This window comes from Mercenaria mercenaria, chromosome 4, assembly GCF_021730395.1.
Source record: "Mercenaria mercenaria strain notata chromosome 4, MADL_Memer_1, whole genome shotgun sequence".
Classification (NCBI taxonomy): Eukaryota; Metazoa; Mollusca; class Bivalvia; order Venerida; family Veneridae; genus Mercenaria; species Mercenaria mercenaria.
In genome coordinates, this window is record NC_069364.1 from 79,563,024 (window position 1) to 79,584,545 (window position 21,522).

The window sequence follows — 21,522 nt, forward strand, 5'->3', positions numbered from 1 at the left end:
TACTTCAAAATGTAGTGATAACAGAACCACTTCTGCTGAATCTTTGGCATGTATGTTGAAGTGCTTTTCAGTGGATGATAATCTATGTATAGAATACATACTTCCTCTTTGTTCCAAGTTATTGTTTATGTCATGGAAAATAGAGAAAAATGGAAGTACAGTTTCATATGCCTATAACCCCTGAATATTTGATTTCAGCACAGTTGTTTGTAGTTGCAGGAAATTACAAACTTTTGAGATTTGTCTCAGATTGCAACGTAACCAACTGGCCATTGATCAGTTTCTGTTTCAAGCTCAGGTTCGGCCAATCAGATACAGATGTGTTGAAACTGGTTCCTATATCAGTTTCAAACCTTGTATCCTCCTCTCAGTGGTGTCACAGCTATGACCTTGGCAGAGTTTGAATCTGGCTGTGCTTTCCATTGAACTACATGATTGTGCAGTAAGTAGAACAGTGTTCTAGAATGTTTTGAATGTGTGCCGAGGGTTCTAAATAAAAATGCAGACAGTGTAGTCATGTCTTATTTCCTGTCTGCTATATATGCTTACTATAGGACTGGGAACCAGGAATGAACATTGTGTTCCATTTTATCCCATTGACAACAAGTTAGAAGTCACTGTTCCAGAACATGAAAGAAATAAACCCTAGGATGAGCACATGTCAGTCTTCCATCACTCCTCCTTATATGGAACAGACTGCTACCATAAAAGGTCACATTCATTATTTTTCCAAACAAGGTAAAATTACTAAATTGCAAGTTTTCAATTCCATTTCATAAAAAAATGCATCTGGATTTTTGTCCAGCTGTAGCATGGATTATCCATAAATTGTTTGATTGCTTTGTTTAATTTGATTGTTTCTAAAAGCCATTAAATTATATTTGAGAAATGCTGTTTGTCTCTAGTTACAGCTGTAACAGTAAGTCCTGTGGTGGGGCTAATAGCTCAACATTGATCTGTTTCATTTCATTTAAATTCTGAATTGATCAGCCACCCACTATGTAAACATTTCATTTAGAATTCCAATTATTTCAAGCTGACACATGTAAACAATGTTCCTGTACTTTTTGCTACTGTTTGAAAGGGAATAATTTGAGAGCCAAATTATATGAAAATACACATGTATTTTGAAAGAAAATATTACTGTAAATAATTGGAATGTCAGTTTATGTAATAAAAAAACATTTCTTTATACCAGTCAGTTCCAGTTTTATACCAATTCCTGTTTCTAGCATAATTTTGTTCCAGAATTAATGTTTGCAGCATATAATTTCATTCCCATGTAATACAGTGGTTGAGATATTTCAAAATGCATATGTACATCTGCTAGATTGTAGAAAATCCCCACATGTAATTACAAGACTTATGGTCTCCTGAAAATAATTGAATAAATTTAATCAAGTTGCTCGTTTCATTTAGGTTTTACATTTTGAATGTGAATGTACAATTATGTTCAAATTGCAATTCTCTAGGTTATAAAATCTCTGACATTAAAATAGAGCATGCCATGGAATTCTACATGCAAGATCTTTGTGGTAGAACCCCTGTGAAAAAAGTTTCATGAACTTCATGAATTTATTCATGAACAAATTCATTAAATAGTTCATGAATATTTTCATGAAAATCAAAATTTATGTTTCATGAATTTTGATATTCATGAATTAAAAATCATACATGAATTTTCATTCATGAACAAGTTCATGAATATTGAAATTCATGAAACAAATTTTGATTTTCATGAATATTTATTCATGAACTATTTTTAAATATTCATGAAAATCAAAATTTATGTTTCATGAATTTTGATATTCATGAACTTGTTCATGAATTAAAAATCATACATGATGATTTTTAATTCATGAAACATAAATTTTGATTTTCATTAATATTTATTCATGAACTATTTTTGTTTTAAAAAAAAAACACACAAAAAACAGTTTTATAAACTTATTCATGAACAATTTCATGAACTAGTCAAGGTAAAAATAAAGCTTTATTTTCCCTTCATTGGTGTCATTCCACCCTCAACAAATGACATGTTGAGTAAAACAATAAACTAGAGTGGGATTGGGAGCATAATAAGAAGTAAACAATTGCTGTATAAAATACAAAACATTAATTTACTTTAATCTCAAGATTGAAATTCAGATACTAGCTTTGCTTCAGGGTCATGAAAACTTGTGACATTTTAAAAGGATTTTATAGTTTTTTAAAATGAACGATTTATGACAACACCATAATTACTTATTTGATATTCAGTATACTCATGTTCCTTTTAAACCATTCCTAACTGTAGTATGATAAATATTTCCTTCTTATTTGCTGCACAAACTTCTCAAAAATTGCTGAATCACATGTGCAGAAAGTTTCCCAGCACGCAACAAAATAATGGAAACTGATCATGTGTCATTATGAATTTAATGTTCATGAACATTCATGAACAGTTCATGAACTTATTCATTATTGTAAAAGGTAATAAACCTAAGTTTTATGTTTAATGATTGAACAGTTCAGAAACTCACAATTTGGTTCAAAAACTGGTACTGACCTAGAAAAAGGTTTTGAATTTTAGTACTTTAATGAACCTGTGTTCATGAACAATTTTGGTTCTTGGTCTTACCAACAGTAACTGTTCAGGAACTGGTAAAGTTCTATAAGTTCTTGAACTTTTGCAGTTTTTGAACCAGTGTTCAAGAATCATCATTGTTCTAGAACCATAGTCTAAGAACTGTTATGCTGGTTCAAGAACAGTTCTTTAAGTTCTTCAGAAGTTCTTGAATGTTCAAGAACTTAATACTAGTTCTAGAACATTTTTACAGGGGAAAACCATAGTCCTGTAGTTCCTGAATCACAATTTCAATCATTATCTGAATTTCATTTTTAAGTTCATGAATTTCTTAAATTATTTAATGGATTTTCTGAAATGTCCATGAACTACATTTACAAGTTCATGAAATGAAAGTAATATTCTTGAACTTGAGAGTTTATGAATTTAAGTTAGTGAACTTTTCCTTGTAGTTCATGAACTTTTTGGATAATTCATGAAATAATTCATGAATTCTTACAAATTCATGAATACATTCATGAAGATCATGAACCTATTTCACAGGGGAAATAATTATGACAGTGAATTCCATTGTCAAAATTTATGTAACTCATTGAGTACATTAAAATAATTTCAGAAATAAGCTTTTGAATGTAAGAACAATGCATGTTTTTTCATGTTATAACATCTGTAGAATCCGGAGGGTTTGGTTGGCGCTAGACTTAGCCTGGTAGGGTGAGGGTACCAATGGTATCGCATGAGGGTACTAATGGTATCGCGAGCTAACACTATTCTATAGGCAGAAAACATGTAAAAAGCTGAAAAAATGAATATATTGTCTATAATCAATGTCATAAAATGTTCAGGAAATGTGCTGGACTCACAGTGGCAACATCTTTTGATCACGTTGGCGGCATTTCCTTTTGAATTATCATATGTAATAGCTTTTCCCTCGGCTACAGGTTAAAATGTGTGTTAACAGCATAATGAGCACAAAAATGTCCCTGTTAACACAAATTTACTCTCCTCAATCTCCTGTTAAAACACCCAAAAACAATGAAAACTAAAGTTTTATGCAAGAATAAGAACAAAAATCAGGTAAATTATTAGAAAAAAAATGTCTGTGAAGCATTTTGCAGTTGACTATATCGGTCAAAATTATCCTCTATTTTCTTGTTTGTGTAAAGTTGTTTTGATTGAAGGAGAAAATGAAATATTTCTGATCCATTTTTGCAATGGTTTCTTCTAAATTATTTGGCAAATAAACAGATTGTTGTCCTGTCAACTTTTTTATAATCAGACAATTTAACTGTCTGGATCTAGAGCCAGAATTACAACAATTTTCACACAGTAAAAATTTATATTGCTTAATTATGACACAGTAAACAAATTGTTTTTTCCAACATTAAAGTGCAAAGTCTGGTTTTTGAATTTTATTTAATTAACTATTCCATGATCATTCTTCTTCACGAAATGTGTGCTGCTGCTGCTGCTGTTACTGCTGAAGCTATCTTCTTGCAGGTTCAATTCTTTGTGTAAGTTATTTTCATTTAAGAAAAAGTTTCCATTTTCGTTGAAAATCCACATAAAGCCCATGTTTTGGTATACAGATTATATATAAACAAAATTATCCTTGAATTTTTAATTGGTGTAAATTTGCCAGGCACTTACTGTGCAATTTAATCAAGTTTCTTAATCATGTGTGAAAAGAATTCCATCAAAGTGTTCAAGTATAACATAAATAGCATGTCTGATGTATTTAGTGCCAGAACCAGCAGTAAAGATGATACAGCAAAAACATGTCTATTTCAAGTCCTGGTTAACATCTTTCAAGACTGCTTTGTAAGTTAAGATTTCGTCCTCTTTTCTGTTTTCCTTTACCTGCAGATTTGAAAAGGATTGGATGGGTACTGACCCTGTCGAAAATATCAGAAGCTTTTCAGGAAGTCAGTTTATTGTTTGCAATGGTTCTGTAACAGAACCGCTGTAGTACCCTTAAAATTAGTAATTTTTAGTTGGAAGAGCAAGAGTTCAAGCTCATGACCCATGGTTTCATAGTCAGACAGTGTTGTTACCACTGGACCACAGTGCTGCTTCGATCCATTAATAGTTTATCGAGTCCATTTATATACCATACAGAATAATTAACTTGGGCTATATCCTCCTGGAATAGCTCCTATAGAAGTATAACCTTTTTGTTGTATTCTTTTTCTAAAGTAGTACTATGAATAACTGGGATAACTGAAACTGTTAGCAGCTGTGAGATATTATTCCACATTGATTGCAAGTAAGAAATATCTCAGAAAAAATGAGGTGAATAAATCCATTCAACAGTATATAGTGAGCTACTTTCCATGTCTTTGAATTTTGTGCCAATATTTTGACATGGTGCTGGCAAACCACAAAAAAACATTTCTTTTGTTTTCATGGAGTTATGGCATAACATGATTTTGACAGTCAACAAATGTGAAATAAACACATGTTAATGCTGGGAGAAAATAGACTCAAGGAATTCTTTAATGGAAGCTACATACATTTTTTTAGCACTTGCCAAATAGGTCTCTATGGACCAGAAAATGACAGCAGTAATTAAGAACATTGAAGGGAATGCCAAGAGCAAAAATATGTTTCTAGAATCACTTACTCGTCAAATTTATTTTGTGGTCAGTTTTTTCCCAAATTGTATTTTTGTACTTATGTGTGGGTCCAGTACCAGTTTGATTCTCAGGATATGTAAAAAATCTCTATAACTGATCTGACTTATGCCATTTATTCTGTACTTTGATTCATGATAGGAAGTTGCCAGGTACATGTGGAGATGAGTTTGTTTTAGGTTAAGTCAGAGCACTGGGTTTAGGTTAAGTGAACACTGATACAGGTAACTGAACACCTGGTTTAGGTTAAATACCAGTGTTTTGAAAATGGCTCACATACAGTGGAAAAGTTGGTGTTGAACAGGAGAGGAAAAAACAAGTCATCCTTATTTGCATGTAAAGCTGCTTTCTAAGCAACAAAAACACCTGCTGATCCTATCTATAATAATCTTGGCATTATGTTATTTTCTTTAATCCTGAAGCCTTCTACTGGGAAAGATAAAACTATTTCTGTTCCACCAAAAGAGAATTTTCACCAAAAATAGCTTCCTTTTTTGATCATCATATCTCTTAAATAGAATGTGGCATTGGGTTTTGCATTTGCAGTAGCAATATGTGGTGTTGTAATCTTTTTATAGGACATTTACAAGGCATGGCAATCATTTATTATGCATTTAATGGGCAAATGTCTAGAATTCTGTTTTATATATAACTAATAGTAATACTCATAAGTTCATTCCGCTGTCTCTACAACTAACACTCTTTGAGTTAAGTGCCCAGTCCTACCAACTAATACATGTACTTCTGAGTTCAATATTCTGTCCCTCCAAATTAAACTCTTATTTTCAGTCCCTTTGCTCACCAACTAATATTCCTGAGTTCAGTCCCCTATCTCTCCAACTACTACTTCAAAATTAAAGACCCTGTCCCTCAAACTAATATTCCTGAATTGATTCACTTGCCTCTCCTACTAGTACTCTTTGAGTTCAGGGCCCTGCCCCTCCATTTAATATTCCTGAATTCAGTCCCCAGCTCCACTAGTTCAGTCCCCTGTCCCTACTAATACTCCCAAGTTCAGGGCCCTGCCTCTTTCACTAATACTCCTGCTTTCAGTGCCCTATCTCTTCATCTTATACTCCTGAGTTCAGTCCCTTTTCCCTCCTACTAATACACCTGAGTTCTGTCCCCTGTCCCGCCAAGTAATACTCCTGAATTCAATCCCCTGTCTCACCTTCTAATACTCCTGAATTCAATCCCCTGTCTCACCTTCTAATACTCCTGAATTCAATCCCCTGTCTCACCTTCTAATACTTCTGAGTTCAGTCCCCTTTCCCTCCTACTAATACACCTGAGTTCTGTCCCCTGTCCCGCCAAGTCATACTCCTGAATTCAATCCCCTGTCTCACCTTCTAATACTCCTGAATTCAATCCCCTGTCTCACCTTCTAACACTCCTGAATTCAATCCCCTGTCTCACATTTTAATACTCCTGAATTCAATCCCCAGTCTCACCTTCTAATACTCCTGAATTCAATCCCCTGTCTCACCTTCTAATACTCCTGAGTTCAGTGCCCTGCCCTTTCAAATAATACTCCTAAGTTCTCAATCCCTTGTTCCTCCAACTAGTACTCCTGAGATCGGTCCCTTGTCCCTTCAACCAATACCCTTGTCCAGTCAATTAATAATCCTAAGTTCAGTCCCCTGTCCCACCACCTAATGCTCTAAATTCAATCTCCTTTCCTTACAACTCTTGCTCCTAAATTCAGTCCCCCTGTTACTCCAACTAAATTAAATTGTCTTAAATGCAATCCCCTGTCCATCAAATACTCCTGAATTCAGTCCTCTGTTGGTCCAACTAATACTACTTAATCCCATTTCCTATCAACAAATGCTCTTATGCTTTTAAATTTAGTATCAGTAGCTCAAGAATTTCATCAGGGAAGCTGTAAATGCCTGATACGGTGGGAAAATGTTATTTATTCTTGGATGCAAGTAAATGTACTAGAAAGAAATGAAATCCTGTCTGTACCATTACAAAATGTTGCTGTTAGAGATTTTCACAGTGGTTAAATGTTTTCCTGTCTTGACATAGGTGTAAATTATTTCAATCAGACCCTGGCATTTCACCATCTTATTTGTGAACCATTTTCTCCTTTGATGTCAACAGCATTGTGCAATTTCCTGTGGAAAAGCACTTCACTCAAGCAATAATTAGGCTGAATGATTTTCTTAGAATTGGTGAAAAACAACAGAAGAAAAAAAACTTTTTGTTTATGAGCAGATTGAACCAGATTTTTTTTAGAAGTTTTTATTTAATATTTAAATATTGTTGACCATGGTTTGGTACCATTATAAAGCCAAATGTAATTTGATGGTTAAACACCGTACTTTTGTAACTACTTCTTTATTTTATGTGACATACAGCACTATATGTAAACAGCTAGTGCATATAATTTAAACACTGATTTTAAATATTTCTGTAGTAGATTGAAGTTCTGTCAAAATTGTTCAGTACCTGCTTTGAAGAAAATTATATTTCTTTTAAAACGATAAAGTGTAAGAGATGTTCAAAGATAAATACAGTTTCATGACAGATCTTTTACTTTTTTTCTTTTCGTATTTATAGTTGGAATTGTTTGCCAGTTCATGTAGACATATCTGTATAAATGGGATTTATTGTTAGGTGCAGAAGCAATATTTGAAGGCCTTGGCTTAAAAGTGAAACATAAAAAATGGTGATCATTAAAAAAAGATTAAATACCAGAATTCCTCAGTTGTTTTACAAAAGAATGCACTAAGTTATTGTGCAGACGTATCTTGGGGATTATTATTATCAGTTACCTCCCTGTGGTTTAGGTATGACTACAGGAGTTATCTCTCTTCTATTGCTCTCCTGGATTCCTTTGATAACAAGAAATATGTTGAAGAGGCTTGTTATTTTCATGGCATGTTGTAATTATTATTAGACTTGTGATCATGGTTTTGTTGAATTTATTCACCATAAACTCCTCTTTTCTGGGAAAATATCACAATTTTTATGCCCTGAAAGAGCAGCATTATGGTAATCTGATTGGTGATTTGCAGCGGATAACTGAAGGCTTTGGCACAGGAATCTCAAATTTGATAGGCTGGTTGGTTGTGACTGGCAGATAATACTGGCCCTATCACTTTTGAGATTGTTGCCCAGAGGACCCCTATCAATTTTGAAGTTGGTTGCCCAAAGTGAGATAAAAATTTGGGTATGGGCTATTATTTTTGTTTATATTTGACTCTTCATATATACGTACCTTTCTTTAGGAAGACATGACCCATGTTTTCTTTTACATTAACTGAATTGATCATTTTTAAAACCTGATCTTAGCAGTACTATTCAAAGAATAGGTAGAGCTATTGGATTTGTCCATGTGTCGGAGTCTGCGTCTGCATCAGCATCTTGACTTGATTAAGTTTTTGTATGTAAGATGGTATCTCAGTACCCACTAATGTGAATGGATTGAAACTCCACACAGTTGTCCACTGTGATGAGCTGACTTGCACTGTACAGGCTCCATAACTCTGATTTACATCGTTACAAAATTGTGCCGCTTTTTCGACTTTTATATTCATTCAGTTAACAAGGCTGTTTGCTGTCCTCTGACAGCTCTTGTTTTTTTCTGCATTTCTAAGATTACCTCTTAAAGAATCATCAAAGTTTTCTATAAAAGAAAATGAATGAGTATGGAAATCATTAGTGTATGAATTCTTTAAGAAGTTTTCAAGAAAGATCGCTTGAAGAATGAAAATGACTCCTATGCCTTGAAGTAATTGCATTTTATTAATCAGTGCAAGATAATGATGTGTACAAAAGACCTCAGCTCAACTTTTATATTAAAGAAAATAGGTTTTTTGACCTCCAAAATGAAAAAGGAAAAATGTGATTTAGCAAATCCAAATTATTTACCCGGTACTCAAAAAGCAAAGGAATTCTGATGTCAGCAAGTTACAAAAGTTTCTGAATGGAGATTTCAGTAAACCAGATTGCCCTGTGTAATATTTGACCAAAAGGCTTTATTGTCATATTTGGAATTGATGAGGACAGTGTAGGGCTTTATGACAATAATTTGTATCTTGATAGTAGAACAAAATGGACTTTTTGTTAGCCAGTGTTTATAGCCAGTCATTGTTAATACTTTCATATATGATACTCTTGGGTATATAATTACTGACCAATGGTCATAGGTTCAGACAGAAAATCAATGTACAAATGGTTAGATATTATCAAAATTGTTATTATTGTTGTTTGTAATGTTTCACTCATTCGATAATGGTCCCACAGGGTCAATAAATTTGATGCTTAAAACTATGATTTCCCTATTTTTTCCTGAGAAACAGAAAATCTGTTGCTGTTTGATGGTTTATGTCATTGTTTTGATGATTGTCTAAATGTTCTTACTAATATGTTAGAAATTTAACTGCAGTTTAGCATATAAAGTAAAGTTTCTTGTTTAACGTGGTTAGTCGACGAAAGTTCCCACCTAGAATGGATGGAACAACTTATTTCCAGTTGAGCCCACGGCAGGCATCATATTTACCTCCGCAGCATCTAGTCTAGGATGATACTGCTGGAAACAGTACCAATTTAAGTAAATCACCCAGTACTGAACACTAGTCGGGATATCAGCTGCGACCGGGAATCAAACCCAGACCGCTGGCGTTGCAGTCCAACCTGCTAACCACTGCACCACTGACTCCCTTACTGTACAAACTAGCTAAAAGTTCCCTATTAAGTATTTTATAATGATCGAAATTGATGCTTATGCATGGCACTATTTTCATTATATATAGCCAATTTGTAAAACATATAATGGTTTACAAACATTTCTAATTTTAATGTAAATCATTCATAAGCATTTAGGTGATTTTTTTTTTTTTTCAGAATGTAACATATTATTCCTTTCGAGGGCGGTTTTCGGAGTCTTCAACTCTAGTAACTATACACAAAGGAAGCGTTGCCCCTCGTGGAAAGCAGACATGGCAGAGGGAGTTGTTGAGTATACCTACAGTAGCGCCCTCTCACCTGCGGGGATGTAAAATCATAGATATACAATATTACATTGAAGTAAGTATGCAATAAGAAAGTTTTCACTCATTTTACTTACTCTTTTATGAAAAATACTCTCTTCACCAAAGGGACAACATTTTGACCACTGGGATTTAACGTTTAGGTAGTGGACTTGTAATATCGAAATTGGCAGTTTCCTTTTAGGTACATATTGAGTAACCATGTTATTATCCCCCGCCGATGAAATTGGGAGGGGTTATTGAAATGGCATTGTCTGTCCGTCACGTGCGTCCATCCGTCTGCAGCCATTTTTCAATAACTAGCAAGTAGAATTTCATTAAAATTGGTATAAACATGAACCAACATACTGCGATGATGCCCGTCAAGTTTTTTTTGGATTGGTCAATTTCCCTTAGAGTTATTGCCCTTGATTTAATGAAAAATGTCCATCCGCAGCCATTTCTCAGTAACTAGCAGGTAGAATTTCATTAAACTTTAAATAAACATGAACCAGCTTACTGTAATGATGCCCATTAAGTTATTTTTGATCGGTCAGTAATGTTTTTCTGAGACTTCTCTTTCTGTCACATAGTGACAAGGTGAGCTTTTGTGATCACCCTTCGTCCGTCGTCTGTGCGTCCGTCCGTCCGTGCGTCAACAATTTCTTGTCTGCACGATAGTGGTTTCATTTATGATTTTATTTTAACCAAACTTGCACACAACTTGTATCACCATAAGATCTCGGTTTTTTTCTTGAACTGACCAGATCCCATTATGGGTTTCAGAGTTATGGCCCCTGAAATGGCCAAAATTAGCTATTTTGACTTTGTCTGCACAATAGCAACTTTATTTATGATTTGATTTTAACCCAACTTGCACACAACTTGTATCACCACAAGGTCTTGGTTCCTTTCTTGAACTGGCCAAATTCCATCATGGGTTCCAGAGTTATGGCCCCTTAAAGGTCCAAAATTGGCTATTTTGGCTTTTGCAGCCATAATAGAGACTTCATTTATGGTTTTATTTGATACAAACTGCCAAAATATCTTCAGCAACAATAAATCTTAGATTCTATGACAAATCAGATCCAATCGTAGGTTCCAGAGTTATTATCCCCCGCCGATGAAATTGGGAGGGGGGTATTGAAATGGCGTCCGTCCGTCAGTCCGTCCGTCCGCAGCCATTTCTCAGAAACTACTTGGTATAATTTCATGAAACTTGAAATAAACATGAGCCAACATACTGCGATGATGCCCGTCAAGTTTTTTTTTTGATTGGTCAATTTCCCTCAGAGTTATTGCCCTTGATTTAATAAAAAATGTCCGTCTGCAGCTATTTCTCAGTAACTAACAGGTAGAATTTCATCAAATTTGAAATAGACATGAACCAAGATACTGTGCTGATGCCCGTCAAGTGTTTTTTTTTTTTTGATAGGTCAATTTCCATCAGAGTTATTGCCCTTGATTTAATGAAAAATGTCCGTCTGCAGCCATTTCTCAGTAACTAGCAGGTAGAATTTCATCAAACTTGAAACAGACATGAACCAAGATACTGCGACGATGCCCTTAAAGGTTTTTTTCGATTGGTCAATTTTCCATATAGTTATTGCCCTTTAATTGTTTAAAAATCCACAGATCTGTACATAACAAACCAACCAGTGGGAAGAATTTCATTAAACTTCTTTCATTCTTTTCCATGAACATTTATTATAAACATGTGATGTTGTGTACCTACACCTGGTCACCACCTTACCTTGGTCCCCCCACCCAGCCCCACCCAAACAAACCATTCATTTTCTTTTAATTTGATTTTGACTAATGAAATTATTTGCTTCTTGGTAACATTCTTAACTTTTTGCTGGATATATTTTTTTGCCGTTCCTCAACTCTGACCCTTTCGGCGGGGGATTCCAATTCATCGAATTTGCTTGTTTTATATCTGATTACCTCCCCAGGTTGTAATCAAAATGGATTTATATCAGTAAGTACTTATAGGACTTATTTGAAATTTCATAATTGTCATTAGTTGGACTGAGACAATCAGGGTAGATAACTATGGACTGATTTTATGTCAAATTACCTCCCTTTATTTCAAATTAAAATGGGTATATCTCCGTAACTAATGAAGATACTGATCTGAAATTTCATTTATGTCAACAGATTTATTTGGCAGAGCCTTCTATTGTTCACTTACAATATTTCTTTTAATTACTTCCCTTCTACGTTACTATAAATAGCTTATTTTTAGGAACTTTTTTATTATTGGCCGTAGGGAAAAACCGAGACCACTTTTCTGTGGTACAACATGGATGGTACCTCCAATTTTTAGGTGCATTTTGACATATCTGTACCTTGTAAGAATTGTTTTTTCTTTTTGGTTAAATTTCTTCCCTTTGTTGTTCCTGTCCTTTGGACTTAAATATTTTTACTGAGGACCTTCTTGTCCTCAAGTGCAATGATAACAGGTGAGCGATATAGGGCCATCATGGCCCTCTTGTTTAATTTTTTTTTTTTCAAACCTTCCATGAATATTTATCAACATGCAAAGTTGTACCGTTCCCCCACCTCACTCCTCCACCCAGTTATGCCTACCACCCTGATCATGCATCCCCCCACCCAATTTTTATTTTTTTTATTAGCTCATCTGATTTTTTGAAATAAAATGATGAGTTATTGTCATCACTTGAGCGGTTGTCGGCGTCGGCGTCGGCGTCGGCGTCTGCGTCGGAGTTGCCTGGCTAAGTTTTATGTTTAGGTCAGCTTTTCTCCTAAACTATCAAAGCTATTGCTTTGAAACTTGGAATACTTGTTCACCATCATAAGCTGACCCTGTATAGCAAGAAACATAACTCCATCTTGTTTTTTGCAAGATTTATGGCCCCTTATGTACTTAGAAAATATCAGATTTCTTGGTTAAGTTTTATGTTTAGGTCAACGTTTCTCCTAAACTATCAAAGCTATTGCTTTGAAACTTGGAATACTTGTTCACCATCATAAGCAGACCCTGTACATCAAGAAACATAACTCCATCTTGCTTTTTGCAAGATTTATTGCCCCTTTTGGACTTAGAAAATCAGTTTTCTTGGTTAAGTTTTATGTTTAGGTCAGCTTTTATCCTAAACTATCAAAGCTATTGCTTTAAAACTTGCAACACTTGTTCACCATCATAAGTTGACCCTGTATAGCAAGAAACATAACTCTGTCCTGCTTTTTGCAAGATTTATGGCCCCTTTTGGACTTAGAAAATCAGTTTTCTTGGTTAAGTTTTATGTTTAGGTCAGCTTTTATCCTAAACTATCAAAGCTATTGCTTTAAAACTTGCAACACTTGTTCACCATCATAAGTTGACCCTGTATAGCAAGAAACATAACTCTGTCCTGCTTTTTGCAAGATTTATGGCCCCTTTTGGACTTAGAAAATATCAGATTTCTTGGTTAAGTTTTATGTTTAGGTCAACTTTTTCTCTTAAACTATCAAAGCTATTGCTTTGAAACTTGCAACACTTGTTCACCATCATAAGCTGACCCTGTACAGCAAGCAACATAACTCCATCTTGCTTTTTGCAATAATTATTGCCCCTTTTGGACTTAGAAAATCATTTTCTTGGTTGAGTATTATGTTTAAGTCAACTTTTCTCATAAACTATCAAAGCTATTGCTTTAAAACTTGCAACAGTTTTTCACCATCATAAGTGGACACTGTACATCAAGAAACATAACTCTATCCTGCTTTTTGCAAGAATTATGGCCCTTTTTAGACTGAGAAAATCATGGGTAGGACAATATTTCTATTACACAAAAAAATCAGATGAGCGTCAGCACCCGCAAGGCGGTGCTCTTGTTTTTAATTTTACATCAGTATTTATAATCAACATGTTAAGTTTCAAGTTTCATACCCTTATCTGGTCACCCCTGCTGCCCCCCCCCCCCCCCCCCCCAAAAAAAAAGCATTCATTTTCTGTTAAATTGATTTTGATTAATGAAATTATTTGCCTCTTAGTAACATCCTTAACTTTTTGCCAGATATATTTTTTTGCCATTCATCACCACAAACCCTTTCGGTGGGGGATATCAGTTTGTCGACTTTGCTTGTTTGTATGCAATTAAGTTGGTATAGAAAGTCTTGTGTGAGCTAAGTTATTGACACAGGCATGCTGATATAACATGGCTCAGGAAATCCACTTGTCTGTAAATACATGTAGCTATTGGTTCTGGGCAAGTGGAACTTTCAATAGTGTTCTTCTTTTAGAACAAGTACAGTTTGTGACCAAAAATATAATAAAATGAAGGCACAGAGAAATCTGAACATCTATAATTATGATAAAAAGTGGAAGTTGATTTGTTTCGCTCACAACTCTGTCCTGATCCATTATGGTCCTGCATTATGATCACATAAGCTGGACACTTGAGTCCACAACAAAATTCCAGTATGTACCATTTCCATTGAACTCTGATATGCTGCTGATAAAAACTGGTTTCCTTGTTTATTCTTAGTAAATTGCAGGATGTGTACAAAATACAGCAGGACTACAGGACTTGCTTTCAAAGAATTTGTCATGCCCTGAATTAGCATACAAAAACAACAACAAAAAAACTTATTCACATGAAAATAACCTGTTGTCATTACTGCCCTATATTGAAGTTTGAGGGGTATTTCGTTCAAATTTCAATTTTAGTTCTACAGTCCTAATTTAAAGTTCAATTGATACAACTTCAGAATTTTATCTTTAGATTTTCCCCCAATGAACTTGTTATATAATAAGTAGAGATTTGTTTCATTGTTCATTTAAATGAATTAAAAGATCTAATCTGAACCTGCAGGGTTGTTTCTCAGAATTTTTACTGAATTTCTTACTGCATTCCAAGTGCAAGATTACTCAAAAGATACCCTCTCTTTAAAATTTATGACTTATATTTTGCAAAGATGATACATGATAAGTTGATTATTGCTGTTTTTTAATGCTCTATATTCTCAATAGAACAATATAATTACTGGTGGATAAATTTTGTGAGTTTTTCCTTGGGGAAATAGTTTTACGAGATTTAAAAGTCTTAGAGATTAAAAGTGCACCGCAAATGTTGTATAGTACAATATTTATAGGTATCATATTATATAGGTATTATTTATTATTACTTGGATTGTAATGTAATATATATTGTATTTTAGGTCTTAATTCAATTCTCTTGCACTAAAAATGTTAACTAGGTACAGAGAAGTCAGTCAAGTACCAGAAGTTTGTGCCTTTGTAGTTAAATAACATATTGTCAGCATTTCTTTTCAAGTGCTTGTGAGAGCTAAAATTACAACGTAAGAAAATCCAAAAAAAGCATTCCAGAAAACATGATCTGGCAGATAAAGAATGTAATTTCACAGAAACAGTTTCATATTTCAAGATATCAGTAGTTTTATATGTGACACTTTAGCAGATAAATAAATTTAATGTTAATGGAGTGTTGTCAAACTGTCAGGCATTGAATTTTCATATAGACAAAGCATTAGCTACTAATGTTACTATTTTCTTTGTATTTCAGTTAAGCATAAAGCCTGCAGGAATAGCTAGGAAAGTGAAACTTCCATTAGACATTGTGATAGGGACCGTAGCCGTGAACAAGCTTCAGTCCCCGCGTACCTCGTATCATCCTCTACCCTCGACAGTCAATGATAACTCTTGTCCGTTCCCCTTCTTTGAGAATGTATCTGACCAAGTGTTTCTCACGGATAAATTATGCTTACATCAGATGATTCCGACAGCTCCACCTTGGGAAGAAGATGACGATATTCCTTGACATGGTGTGTATAGTACATAACACAGTATGATATTTGGTAACATGGTACGTTTGATTGAAAACACAGTATTACTATTCTGTAAATTGGTATATTCAGTAACACAGTAAAATATAATCAACAATACAGTATTTATATTTGGTTACAATGTCTTGCACAGCGTGATATTCCATATCACAGTACACAAATTTCTTGACATACTATATTCAGCTTGACACCATGTTTATATATATCTTGTTACAGTTATATCTACATAGCATTTGACACAGATTATTTTAAAGGAACTATATTGCTTACCAAATTATACTTACTTTGCAACCTGAAATAAAGTTCGTCAGCCATGCTATTATTCAGACATTGTACGAGTATAGCTCTTATTATAAGATCAGTGAATTTATTTGTGAGAGTCTGTATATTTTGATTTACATAGTGTTGATAAGAATTATTATCTGACAGTCTCTCATCTTTTTTATTTCAGATTCATGAACAATTTTAATTGTACTTTTTCGGGACATTTTGTTCCTTCATGACGGCCAGTGATAAAAGCAGTCAATGTTCAACATTATGTTTAGTGACATAGATGGGAGTTATAGCTGCTGTTGTACTGCTGGACAGGTCACATGACAGCTGAGTGATTCTTATTGGTTGCTGTAGATGTCACATGACAGATCATGGTATTTTGGTTGGCTCTGCTAGAGTCACATGACAGTACTATAGATTCTGATTGGCTCTGAAGGGGTCAAATGATTGATTTCAAATATCAGGATTGAATTTTGTTAAAGTGAATAGTGGGGAAGACATGAGTTTGTGGAGGAAGTGTGTTTTAAAATTTCATTTATATGGTAAGAGTTATGTCAGATGTTGTAACTGTTTACAAATATATCAAAACATTTTGTGAAACAGTTACTGAAGATACTATATTTATACAAGGAATACCCTTACATGTTAAATTATAAAGCAAAGATCTACTTTTTGTCTTGTAAGTGGTATTTCACAGTGTATACAAGATTCAGCCAGAACTTTACAGATTTAGCTAGTGTTAAAAAAGTGAGAAAAAACACTAGTACTGTTCCCTTCATTTTGAATTGTGAAATGGAAAACCATAAAAGGTAAAAAATCATAAAAAATGCAGCAAAGGAAATAATGAAATGTGAAAAAGGAAAAATTAGTATTTGATTAAGGATATAAATTCAAAAATTAATTTCTGTTTAAATGTTTTAATAAGAGAAACATATTGCACAATATATAAAAAATAGCATATTATGGCACTATTGTATGCTAAATCTACTAACAAAAAAAACGACAACAACAAACAAGCACTTAATGAACGGAAACAATTCTAAAAAAAAATGATGGTGTGTAAAATATTGGAGGTCAGAATCTCATGAAGATTGCAACATAATGTTGCATGGTCATGTATCTGTCTTTTACAGTTAAATTGTTATTTAAAAAGATGTTTCTGCAAATGTTTGCTCTGTGCCAACTACTACAACTCTTAAAAAACACTAACATAAATTGTTGTGATATTGTTTTTGAGGGGAAAATTCCAAAAATGAATATGAGCTGCACCATGAGAAAACCAACATAGTGGCTTTGCGGCCAGCATGGATCCAGACCAGCCTTCGCATCCGCGCAGTCTGGTCAGGATCCATGATGTTTGTTAACAGTTTCTCTAATTGCAATAGGCTTTGAAAGCGAACAGCATGGATCCTAACCAGACTGAGCGGATGCGCAGGCTGGTCTGGATCCATGCTGGTCGCAAAACCACTATGTTGGTTTTCTCATGGGGCGGCTCATATATCATTTTCAGTTCTGTAGATATGTTGATACATATTACCTATATCATATCGAAGGGTGTTATAAGTGAGTATATTATTGGTCTAAATAAAATGTGTGAGACATTTTGCTGGAGCAATTATAGAATACAGATGATATTTCAAATTGTTTATCTGCCATAAATGCTATCTTGGTGATTTTATTTTTATTTGAAGATGCCTAACATGGGAGTCAAAACATGTCATAATTGTTTATGTAATAAATCCGTGGTCAAAGTGTAAATGTGGAAAGAACTTCCAAATTCTTTTATTCTTAGTGTTTCAGACATTTTTGATATGGTTTAGGATTTTTTTTATATTTCATAAGTTTTAAAGACGTAACATTTTGAGATGTTGTATATGATGAAAGTATATTATGTGTGTTTTTTCATGTATGAATTGTGCAAGTATTTGCAGTAATGTGTACTATTACCTACTGTAACCATATATTTGATAGCATTATCTAATCTATATAGTGATTTATGTAATGAATGTTGCAGTTGTGTTAAAGGTAATTTTTTAGTGTTTTTGCATAATTCTGTATGGAAAATAATTAGTTTATAATGTGAAAAAGAAATGTTTGGGAAAAAGGAATTTTATACATGTGTTAAAAGTCCTTATAGTGCCAACACCAGAGGTGACATATTTGCTAAAAGAGAGAGTTAGCAGTAGAAAGCCTGATTATTGTTATATCAAAACTTTATGTAGTGTCTCTCTCTTCAGTACAAAAACACATCTGTAACAAGTGGTGCACCATCAAAAGCTGGAAAAGTTGCCACATGACCTAAACTGTGTTAGTGTGACTAAGCCCAGCAAAAAAAAAAGAAAAGAAAAAAAGACAAGTGGTGCACAACTAGTTCCCTTGGGAATGAATCTTTCAAAATTGTACAGATGTGCTGCATGAATGAATGGTATATCAAAAAGGAAATCTCTCATTCAGGGGATAGATTTTTGGGAAGAAGGACAAATATTTGAAATGTTGGTCTGTATATCAAATTATATGACCAAATAAAAATTTGAATATGTATCGTACAATCAGATATACCAAGCTATGCAAATGCAAGTAAATACTTTTTAAAAGATAAAAAAAATACCAGTTTTTAAAGTGTATAAAGCATTCAGAACTGTAGAAAGACACAGTGTTCCATGTACATTTCAATGTTCAGTGGAATTTCAATTGTGGTTTTTGACATTTTGCAATTTTCATGCATTCTGTTAAAGACAATTAAAACACAAAATGTACCCGTTATTGGAGAAGTATGTTTAAGAAATAATAAATATGTGCCTATATTTTATCAGTTAATAAAATATGGGCAGGAGTTCGGATGCGTAATAATTAAATCACAAGTGCGTAGCACGAGTGATTTAATATTCGCATCCGAACGACTGCCCATATTTTATTAACTGATAAAATTATTGGAACATATTTATTATTTCGATTCTAACCACGCAAATTCTTCGCATTTTACAGCACTACATTTTAGCTCGATATGTCATTCGGCTGGCCATATGCTATTACAAAAACCTCCCCACGAATGGAAAACGTTGCATAAAACGGAATTTTCAGACATTCAGCAAATTTTAATTAAAGTATTAAGTAGTTACTGCTTTAAAAATGTTATTTTCAATAACATCTAAAATCGGATATAGAAATCAGAAGTAAATACTTCTTTCAAAGTTTATATATGCAGTTTCTAAAAATAGTGCACATCACCTACATGATGGCACTGAAACATACACGCCAGAACATTGTGGCAGCATATAAACACGTAAACACTTGAGTCTGGAAGATTGGAACATTTACTGTCAAAGTAGAATCTAGTTGACATTTGTGGTGCCTATAAGTTACAACGCAGAAATTGTAAACTACACACACGACCAGACATAGATGCACTGGTGTTAAAGTTAAAACCATTACCGGGCTGAAACATTTTCTTACGGTAAAAATATAAACAAATAAATTCATCAGTTAGAAATTGTTTGTTTCAGAAAATGTTATGTACTTTTTATTACTACTACATAGCACTGAAAAAGTCGAGTATTTAGTCGGTATATAACAGAAGCAGAGTAGAATCTCACAGTCGTGTTACAATCGCTATTAATCGTAGGGTGGAATGGAAGAGCTATATTTTATCGTAGATTCATGTATAGGCGATTTCGCTATATGCTTATATAGCAACTGCTGCGGATCGTGTTAGAATTTATCATCTTTCATAAAATAGTGAATTTTTTGGGTGAACTATTAAAAGTTCTCTTTTTGTCCTGGGCTGCCTTTCAATGAAATAAAGTAATACACTCTTCTTGGGATGAAAGAAATTCTTAGAGAGATAGAACTTAAAAATGTTCATTTCATTTATCAAACGAATCCATAACATTTCTCAAATCTGATTGACAGCTAGCCTTTAACCCTTACCATGCTGGACACGATTGATTCTGCCTTTGCGACCAGTGTAGATCATGATCAGCTTGCACATCCGTGCAGTCTGATCATGGTCTGCACTGTTCGCCATTCAGTCAGTATCTTTTTGGTATACACCTTTTTAACAGTTAATGATACTGTACAAATTAAAAGATGGACAAGGGTTAATGTATCAGTGTAATGACGATCCACAGAGCTTCTGCCAGATAATGTCTTCTCCATAAGCATTTTCAGCATTCCCTATGTCTGTAACAATCAAACTTATAAATCTAAATTTTAGACTTGGACTTTAAAATGCAGAATTTTCACTTCACTTTGTCTTTCCCTATTTAGCATCAAATGTAAAGAAGATTTGCATTAGCGTGTCCTCCAAAAAGACAAGCAGCTGTATATGTATTGGCTATAATGAAAATTACAGCAAACTGAATATTTTGAAATCTGAATTTCAGACTTTATTAAACTTTGGTAGTGGTTTATATGTTATGTCATGTAAAATGCATAAAGAGACTGCCTTGTAATTTTTGTATTTTTGCATTTATGGATGAAATATTACTAAAAACACTAAAATAAGAGAAATGAAATCTTTTAATTATAGATTCATGTGTGAAAGGGCTGAACATATTTTGTTTCCTTTTTTTATTTTTTTATTTTGAAAAAATTGTTCAGTACAGTGCTAATATAAGCAAGTGTTAAATATTTGTGCAACAATGTTATGCTCATTTTTTATAACTAAGCAATATAATTATTTATTATAGCCGCTCATGTATTTTATCACTATAGACTTATTGTGTTCAATTTTTTTGTTGAGTTATTTGCAATAAACAATGTTAAGTGTTGTCTTTTTCCAGTTCTAAAAAGACAATGCTGTTTAATTATTTTTAGCTTGGAATCTTAATGTAAATGAGACAACATCCTGCCTCACGCAAAGTTGCAGTCCTTTTTTTGACATATTTTGTCACTTATTTAATGAGTAAAAATGCTTAAAATTATCTTGTTCCAACGGTCATTGACAAGCTATCCTGTCAGCAGATAATCCTGTTTCAACTGTCATTGACAAATTATCCTGTTGACAGATTGTCCTGTATTGACTGTCATTGACAAATTATCATGTTTCAACTGTTATTGACAAAATCAGCCAATAATTAGCATATGTTTTTTAACTTTCAATACAAATATTGTACATTTCAGTGTCGGTTAAGTGAATTTTTACAGAGAGAAATTTGTTCTTTCTCTGTGTTTTAGATTTTTTGTTTTATGGGATATTACATATGTTTGCATTAATCTTGTTTTCATTTTAAAATTGCTTTTTGATTGTCTTTTTAATCTT

At 33.7% G+C, this 21,522-nt stretch overlaps 1 protein-coding gene across 4 annotated transcripts in view; it reads left to right on the forward strand.

The window, feature by feature from the left end:
• LOC123552258 (arrestin domain-containing protein 3-like) overlaps nucleotides 1-20,838 on the forward strand; it is a 227,853-nt gene extending 207,015 nt beyond the window's left edge. For 3 of the 4 annotated variants that reach the window (XM_045341769.2, XM_053541760.1, XM_045341772.2), the window contains 3 exons: nucleotides 10,054-10,236; nucleotides 15,710-15,968; nucleotides 16,441-20,838. In XM_045341769.2, coding sequence (XP_045197704.1) covers nucleotides 10,054-10,236; nucleotides 15,710-15,964 — 438 coding nt within the window. In that variant the 3' untranslated portion in view covers nucleotides 15,965-15,968; nucleotides 16,441-20,838. Of the gene's footprint in view, nucleotides 1-10,053; nucleotides 10,237-15,709; nucleotides 16,010-16,440 lie in introns of all 4 variants that reach the window. The other variant, XM_045341771.2, reaches the window with a different exon arrangement.
• Nucleotides 20,839-21,522: the final 684 nt, after the last annotated feature.